The 8,982-nt window shown below is 26.6% G+C and overlaps 1 protein-coding gene across 1 annotated transcript; it reads left to right on the forward strand.

Annotated features, from left to right (window-relative positions):
* The first annotated feature begins 5,945 nt into the window (after nt 1-5,945).
* LOC110649037 (protein ASPARTIC PROTEASE IN GUARD CELL 1) lies at nt 5,946-7,867 on the forward strand. Its single transcript, XM_021803436.2, has one exon. The coding sequence runs from the start codon at nt 6,088-6,090 to the stop codon at nt 7,579-7,581; it is 1,494 nt and encodes a 497-aa protein (XP_021659128.2). The 5' UTR covers nt 5,946-6,087; the 3' UTR covers nt 7,582-7,867.
* The last annotated feature ends 1,115 nt before the right edge of the window (nt 7,868-8,982 follow it).

The following is an 8,982-nucleotide window of genomic DNA, read 5'->3' on the forward strand; positions in this document are numbered from 1 at the left end:
AGACTCTAATTACGAATTTTATCTAATATAGTATGACTACTAATTCACCTTAACATTTTTATCTTCGCAACTCTCATCTTAGACACATACGACTCTTTCAGTGCCCAACACTTACTACCATATAATATGACCGGTCGTATTACTGTACGATAAAATTTTCCTTTTCAACTTATTGGGAATATTGCGATCACATAAAACTCCTGTAACACTTCTTCACTTCCAACCATCTGGCTTTAATCTATGACTAACACCTTCTCACATCCCCAATCTACTTGAAGGATTGAGCCGAGATATTTAAAGTGATTACTTTGGAATAGTACTACTCCATCCAAACAAATTCTTTCCCTATCACCAGGTCAGCCTGATTTTAAGCTAAATACAAAGGGAAAATTAGGATGGATGAGAAGGAAAAAGGATTACACTCAATTTCAAATTTATTGGTTTATTTGATTGGATCAATTCTAGTTTGATTTAGGGTTTGAATCATTACAATATATTTATATAATAATTTGTCAAAATTTGAATAAATTTATAAAATATATTTTATTTATATAATAATTAAAACATATTTAAAATTAAATTTATGCTAAATTAAATTTTTATTATTTAATGTGAAATAAATATTTTATTTATATCCCAATATATTTTTGAATACAAAAAAGCCCTTCATATTGGCATTTTTGAATCTCATTGCTTTTTTAAAATAGGGTTAATTGTAAAAAAACTCTAAAGTTTAGTAATTTTTGTAATTAAACATAGGGTTGAGTATTTGATTCAAACCGAACCGAATCAACTCATAAAAATCGATTTATATATTTTAGAAACCGAACCAAACCGAAATGAATGAAAAATCGAATCGAATCAAACCACTCTATTTTAGTTTGGTTCGATTCAAATCGATCAGTTTTATTTTTTATTTTTTTTAATTTAAACTTGATTTTCAAGTTATTTGGTTTGATTTTGACATTAGTTTTAACCTAATAACCATTAATCAATAAAATTAAACAATTTATGTATATAAAATTACATATAATTCATAAATTCTCCATAAAAAAAATCAATTCAAAAATTAATAAAACTATTTAGTTTAGTTCAGTTTAATCGATTTTTTTCTCTTCAAAACTGAACTGAACCAAAATAACTAAAATTTTTATAATATAAAATCGAACCGAACTAAATTATCTTAAAAATCAAACCGAATTACTGAATTAAAGTAGTTCGGTTCGGTTTATTCAGTTTGAATCAAATAATGCTCACCCCTAATTAAACCCTGACATTTACATGATTACCAATTAAGCTCTCATTTTTAATTGATATTTCAAATTGACCCCGACCGTCAAAAACTTATTAGTATATTTAGCGAAGTTCTATCTCAACTGCCATATCATCATTAGAAAAGTCACATCAGAAATTTTAAATTTGTATTAATTGCTAATAAAACCATAAAGTTTATCAAATTTTGCAATTAAACTCTGAAGTTTGCATAATTACCAATTAAATTTTTATATTTTTTTGATATTTTAAATTAACCTGTCCGATAATAAATTATAAGTATAGTTCAATCTTAGAAACAAAATAAAATAAAACAAAATCAAAATACTATTCCTATGCACAGTCAACTATTTCTTTAAATAAACAATTTCATCCTTTATTTTTTATTTTTGGTATTTGTAAACACTTCAACTCTACTTTGTATATCATTAATTAATATACCATTTTGACTACATTTTTTACTGAGTTACATTTATTTTTTAGTGATTTTATTGTAAATCTCATATAACTCTATAACTTTTTTCTTAAAAGCATTTTTTGTCGAAATAAATGTGTAAGTATCATTTTCTTTTGACCGTTGCAATGTGGGTCAAACCACTAGAAGAAAAAATAATCATTCCCCTGAATCAATTATTCACTAACGTCAGTTATCAATAAATTTATAAAGTACAGCTCCCAACCAAAATAGTTTATTATAATTACATGCTAAGTATCATATACTAATGGTTAATTGATGGTCAGGTAAATTTGAAACATTAATCAAACATGAGTATTTAATTGATAATTATGCAAACTTTAAGATTTAATTGCAAAAATTAACAAATTTCATTATTTTTTGGATAATTAAATTTGATTTGAGAGATCAATCTGATATGAATGTTTAATTAATAATTATGCAAACTTCATAATTTAATTATAAAAATTGACAAACTTTAACATTATTTTTTTGGCAATTAACCCTTTAAAATAAGCTACTAAAGTTTTAATTTTCTATGTCATAGTAATTTAGTGTTCAATCATTATATTATTAATTCAATAAAGCTTATTAGTTATTTATTACGTGATTAATTATTAACAATAATTGAATATTTATTGCGCATAACATGAAATCAACGTTAAAAACAAGTTAAATAATAAAAATATTATTCATAAATTAATAATCATAACACTTTTAAATATAACCAACTAAAAATTTAGAATATTATAATTAATAAAAAATAAATTACAATTTAATATATGAGATTTGGTAAAACCTACATTTAGTTCCTGTATTTTTAAAATCTACCTATTAAATCCTTTATATTTTAGTAAATCTACGTATTAGTTCGTACAGGTAGAATTACAATTAAGTCCCATTAATTTTAGTAAACATAACTAAAATATCACTTATTATATTTTCTATATGAAATAATTTAATTTATGTATATTATAAAAATATGAATTAATTACTTTAATTTTCTTAAAATTTTGATTAATTACAAAAACATTAATTTATTTTACAAAATGATTACTATATATTATAACTATTTACAAATAAGTCTTTATATTTTTGTAATTATTTAACATATAAGGATTAATTTGTAAATAGTTATAAGTATTAAAGTATGAATTAGTTACTTTGAGATCCTTATTTATTATAAATTCATCCTCACATTTTAACAATATAATATAAAACATAAATATAATATAATTGTTAATTTTGTAAAATTTCATCCTATTAATTAATAGTTATTTTGTATTAATTATGTTAAAAATTTAAACATGTAACAATTTTTTAATATGCAAAATTAAAAATGAAAACAATTCAACTTTTTAATTTTCACATAAAGAATTATTTTGTTATTAAATCAAAGCCTTAAAGCTATTTTATTTCATATTAAAATTCATAAATAAAGGGTATTTTGATTTTTTTAAAATAACAGCAATTTGGATAAAAAATTGAATGGTGGAGTAATATATATGTTTTTTAAAATATCAAAAACTAATCCGTAGGCTTTTGGCCAAACTTTGAAGATTAAATTATTTAAGGTAAAGATTATTATAAAGAGTATTTTAATTATTTTTATTAAAATTAATAATTTTTTAATAATTATTTTAACAGCATAAATTAATTTACAAATTTATTAAAATGTTAAAAAAAACTAAATAAATAAATTTTAAAAAATAAAAATTAATTTATAAATTTTACTAAAATCTCATAACTTAAATTATAATTTACTTATAATAAAATATATCGATCGGGTTTCAAAAGGATTACGTTATTCTTGCCATATGATTTTTTTTTTAAATATGAATTTTCTTTAAAATATTATGTGTCTGTTTGACATTGAATTTATGATCTAAATTATTTTTTTGAATAAAAATATTATTTTAGATATTATTAAAAAAAATTACTTAAAAAATTTTATTTATTATTTTAATATTTTTATAATTATAACTTATTAAATTTTATTTTAAATTATTTTTTAATAATATTCAATTAATATATTAAAAATAATAATTTTTTTAATAATAATTTGAAGAACAATATTAAATAGACCTTACATCTACCTATTATCGAAAATCTTATCCATTCTTTAATAATAATAATAATAATAATAATAATAATAATAATAATAATAATAATAATAATAATAATAATTATTATTATTATTATTATTATTATTATTATTATTATTAATACTCAATTTTTATATAAATTCAAATTTATATTAAAAACACTCAAATTAAAATAATTAAAAAAATCCCTAACATAATTGGTGCTATACTGCAATGAGGATGGCATCAAATTTATTTTATTTTAAAAAATTTCTAAAAAATAAATTTAAATTTTGTTAAATTCAAAATAAATATAAAAAATTAAAAAGTAAAGATTTGAAATAGGAGTATTATTTAAAATTTATATTTAAATTAATAAATTTTCAATGGATATTCAACTCTAATTTAAATTTAAGTTTGAAATTCTTTTTATTTAGCAAAATAATATATTTTTAAATTTATAAATTTTAAGTTTTAAATTTAATATTTAAAATTTAAATTACAAAATCGACTTCAATGATCAATAAATTTCATAAAGGGTAAAAAAAAAATTATATTATATGAGTTGGAGTTTTTATAGTCAGTTCTGTTTCGAACCGAACCAATAAAACCGAAAATTAAAAATAAAAAATTTTAAAAATTGAACCAAATCGATTAATAAGAGAAAATCAAACCGAATCGAATTGATAAATATAGGTTTGAGTCAGTTTTAAATCAATCAAACCGAAATTGATAAAATTTCATATTTTTAATATTAAATCTAAATAATAAAACATAAAAACAAAAAAAAAAGAAATCAAAACTAAAAAATCTTAAGGTTCGGTTCGGTTTTCTTTGATTTTGGTTCGATTCAATTTGATTCGATTCGATTTTCTTTAATTTCCTATATATATTAATAATTTCAGTTCTATTAGGTTCGATTTTTTTATTTTTTATGAAAATAACCGAACTGAATCGATTGAATTTTAAAATCAAAACGATTGAATCGAATCAAATCGATTCTGTTTGATTTTTTGATTTAAACCGAAAACTGCTCTCCCCTGCGTCGAAATAGTAAACTTTTAATTTAATGCTCTCTACAACCTCTCCCAATGGAACAAAAAATAATGAAGATATTTGCCTATTTTCTAAATGTATGCAAAGTTTAAGCGTACTTCCCTTATATTTATACGAAATTTTAGATAAATTTAATTTAAGAAATAAATAATCAAAGCGAACGAGAATACACACAAAAATTGAATTATTTCACCAAACTTTGAAATGGGTGTTAATGCTCTCAGCAACCTCCCCAATTACAAGAACCACAAATGGAACCACTTTTATTTATGAAAGCCCATCTACTTGTTTGCAAATTGCTCTATCACTGTACGCGATTCTTTGATAACTCGAGCCGAATGATTGAAAAAATCGCACTAAATTAAATTTATTTTAATATTTTAATTTAATTTTAATCATTTATTAAAAATTATATCAAAATTATATTAAATTAAAATTAAATTAAAAATTAAATTTATAAATAAATACTTTTAATGTAATTATATATATAATAATAAATTAAATATAATCTAAAATTATATTTATTTTTTTATAATTTTAATTATAAAAATATTAAATTACTTTATAATTTTTAATTATAATTTATTATTATAATATATATATTTAATTCATAATTATATTTATATTTTATAATTAAAAATAATTAAAAAATATATTATATAATATTATTTACCATATATATTTTATAATAAAAAATTATATAATTTAAAAATAATTAAAAATATACCTTTTTATATATACATATAATAATATTCACAAAGTCTCCATAAACATTTAAAATATATCCCATGATTTGAGTCATTAACTCTTAATAAGTTTTTATTTAGTTAAAAAGTACATATATTATATATTAATAATATATTTTTTTATAAAATAAAATTATTTAAAAATTAAAAATTAAATTAAAATTAAAAAATTAAAATAATAAAAAATAAAAGAAAAAACATACCAAAATTTCAATTGACCCGAACTAAGACCGAAATCGCAGACCCCACAACTCTACAGTGATTAGACACCGCTCGTAACGCTTTCAATTTTCCTTTTATTTTGAACAACCGTGACGTTATCCTCTCCGTTTTATTACTTTCCCATTAACTCTGTCTCTCTCGAGCACTCCTATCTAGATAAAGCCAATTCCACACTCCCTTACTTCCACATCTTTTTTCTTCTTTTAAAGCTCACTACACCGTTTGTAAACCAGAGGAGAGAGTGAGAGAGAAAATGGCAGCTCCCAACCTGTTCTTGTTCTTCACTGTTTTTCTTTCCTTTTCCTTCCATCTCTTTCCCTTCACCCTCTCTCGTGACATACCAGAGATTACCGCTTCTCGCACTGTGACCACAATCCTCGATGTGTCGTCATCTCTCCAACAGGCTTTGAGCATCCTCTCTTTTGACCCACAAACCACAAACCCCTTCTCTCAGCAGCAGCAGACTGTTCCCTCATTTGCCAATTCTACATTTTCATTTTCGCTTCAGCTTCAATCTCGTGAAACCATCCATAAAACCCAACACAAGGACTATAAAAGCTTGGTCATGTCTCGACTCGATCGAGACTCTTCCCGAGTGAAAGCCATCATCACCAGGGTAGAACTCGCCCTCAATGGTATATCCAAATCTGATCTCAAGCCCTTGGACGCTGAGATCCAGCCCCAGGATTTATCAACTCCGGTTACTTCCGGCACCAGCCATGGAAGTGGCGAGTATTTCTCTCGGGTCGGAGTCGGGAACCCGGCAAAGTCCTACTACATGGTTTTGGATACTGGAAGTGATGTGAACTGGCTTCAATGCCAGCCCTGCTCCGATTGCTACCAGCAAGCGGATCCCATCTTTAACCCAACGGCGTCGTCTAGCTACGCCCCAATATCTTGTAATTCTGCGCAGTGCAACTCTCTTCAAATGTCTATGTGCCGGAGCGACCAGTGTCTTTACCAGGTCAATTACGGCGATGGATCCTTCACCATGGGCGACTTCGTCACCGAGACGTTGTCGTTTGGGAGCTCCGGGACCGTCAACAAAGTTGCTTTAGGCTGCGGTCATGACAATGAAGGATTATTTGTCGGCGCTGCTGGGCTGCTCGGACTGGGGGGTGGCCCTCTCTCACTCACATCACAGCTCAAAGCGTCGTCGTTTTCTTATTGTCTAGTGAATCGTGACTCAACTGGATCTTCCACTCTGGACTTTAACTCGGGCCTAGTCAGCGATGCAGTCATAGCTCCCTTATTGAGAAGCAACAAAATCGACACATTTTACTATGTTGGACTCACCGGGTTGAGTGTCGGCGGCCGGTTGCTTTCCATTCCACAATCCGTTTTCCAGATGGACGACTCGGGTAACGGCGGGATCATCGTCGACTGCGGAACAGCAATAACTCGGTTGCAGAGCCAGGCATACAACTCACTGCGAGACGCGTTCGTGAGCATGACACAAAACTTGAAACCCACTGGCGGTGTGGCTTTGTTCGATACTTGTTATGATCTGTCAGGGCAAACCAGTGTCAAGGTACCTACGGTGTCGTTCCATTTCTCAGAAGGAAAGTCGTGGAACTTACCGGCGGCGAATTATCTGATCCCGGTGGACTCAGACGGCACATACTGTTTCGCATTTGCTCCAACGACGTCGTCTTTATCGATTATAGGAAACGTGCAACAGCAGGGCACACGTGTGAGCTTTGACCTGGCTAATAATCGAGTCGGGTTCTCGAGCAATAAGTGTTAATAGTAGTGTTGGATTGGTCATTAAAATGACCTTTTTATCCCTGGTAAAGAAGGTGATTGGCTATAGTAGAATTCTTATTCTTAGAATGAATTATAAAAGGAACGAAAATGAAAGGTGGGCTTAAGTGAGGCCCATCTAAATAAATTACAAGTAACTCTTGTGTGGTAGGGTCATTAAATTAAATATAATTGTACTGGTGGATGTTGAGCCGCATAATGGCATGTATAGTAAATTATTTGAAAATGCAAGGATAATGATGGTATGAAGGTTGATTATGAGCTGTAAAGGCTTTGCATGTGTGACAAGTGGCGATGTGAGTGGACGAATAATGATATTTGGCTGCTTTATGAACAGGGAGAGGTTTGTCTGTTGGGAGTACGTTGAAAATTAAATAAGGTTTTTGTATCAAGTAAAATATAATTAATTAAAGAAGGAAGCGGTGGTTCCATCGGAGTCCGTGATATGGGGGACAGTCATGTGATGGGCCCACCCAGAGGGTGGATTAACAGTAGAAGACCGTGAACAAAGGGGAAAAATTATTGCTGCGGAGGTGGCGTTATCTGCTACTTGGCTCTTTCTGACAGGTGGGACAACAACCGTGATTGTCGGCAGGTTTTTAATCAGTCCATTCTGGATTTGCATGGTAAAACGCGGTGGACAGTTCGGCAGGTCAAATTAAACGTGTTTTCTTTTAATTAAAGTGTAAAACGTTGCCGTCAAGTCAAATTAATTTATAAATTTTAATATACTTATTAGTTTAAATTATTTAATAAATATTAAGTAATATTTTGATATATTTTTAATAAAATTTTATATTTTAAATTAATTTATGATAATATTAAAATTAAGAAAAATTTAAATTATAAAGAGAAAAGGAAATAAAGATGGGTTGAATGAGGGTAAAAGAAGAAAAAGAAATATATTAAAGCTAAAAAAGGAGGCTGCACTAGTCTCTATAATAAAAGAAATCCAACGGTAGAGAAGCAAGTTCGTATATGTGATGTGAATATGATTCTCTTAGCCAGACCCAAGTTGACAAATGCTTTCTACAATTGGATCTTGAAATTGTTTTATAGTCAATTTTTGACTTAATGGGTATATCATATATTTGATTGGCCAAGTTGTCAGGTGGCTTTTAAAATATTGATATTTATTATATAAAATTTAAAAATTAAAAAAATTTGATATTATATTTTTAAATTAATAAATTAGAGCGTTATAATCATATAAATTTAATAATAATTGTTAAAATTTAAAATAAAATTTAGTTTAATCTTTATGGTTATTAGATAAGTTTAATTTAATCCAAAATTAAAGAATATGCAACTCACTCAGCCACCGTGAGTTGTTTTTTTTAATTATTTTTTAATATTAATTACTTAATTAATTATATTTTATTTT

This window comes from Hevea brasiliensis, chromosome 2 (genome assembly GCF_030052815.1).
Source record: "Hevea brasiliensis isolate MT/VB/25A 57/8 chromosome 2, ASM3005281v1, whole genome shotgun sequence".
NCBI lineage: Eukaryota > Viridiplantae > Streptophyta > Magnoliopsida > Malpighiales > Euphorbiaceae > Hevea > Hevea brasiliensis.

Coding starts and splice junctions, on each gene's coding strand:
- LOC110649037 (XM_021803436.2), top strand. CDS start 6,088: ATGGCAGCTCCCAACCTGTTCTTGTTCTTCACTGTTTTTCTTTCCTTT.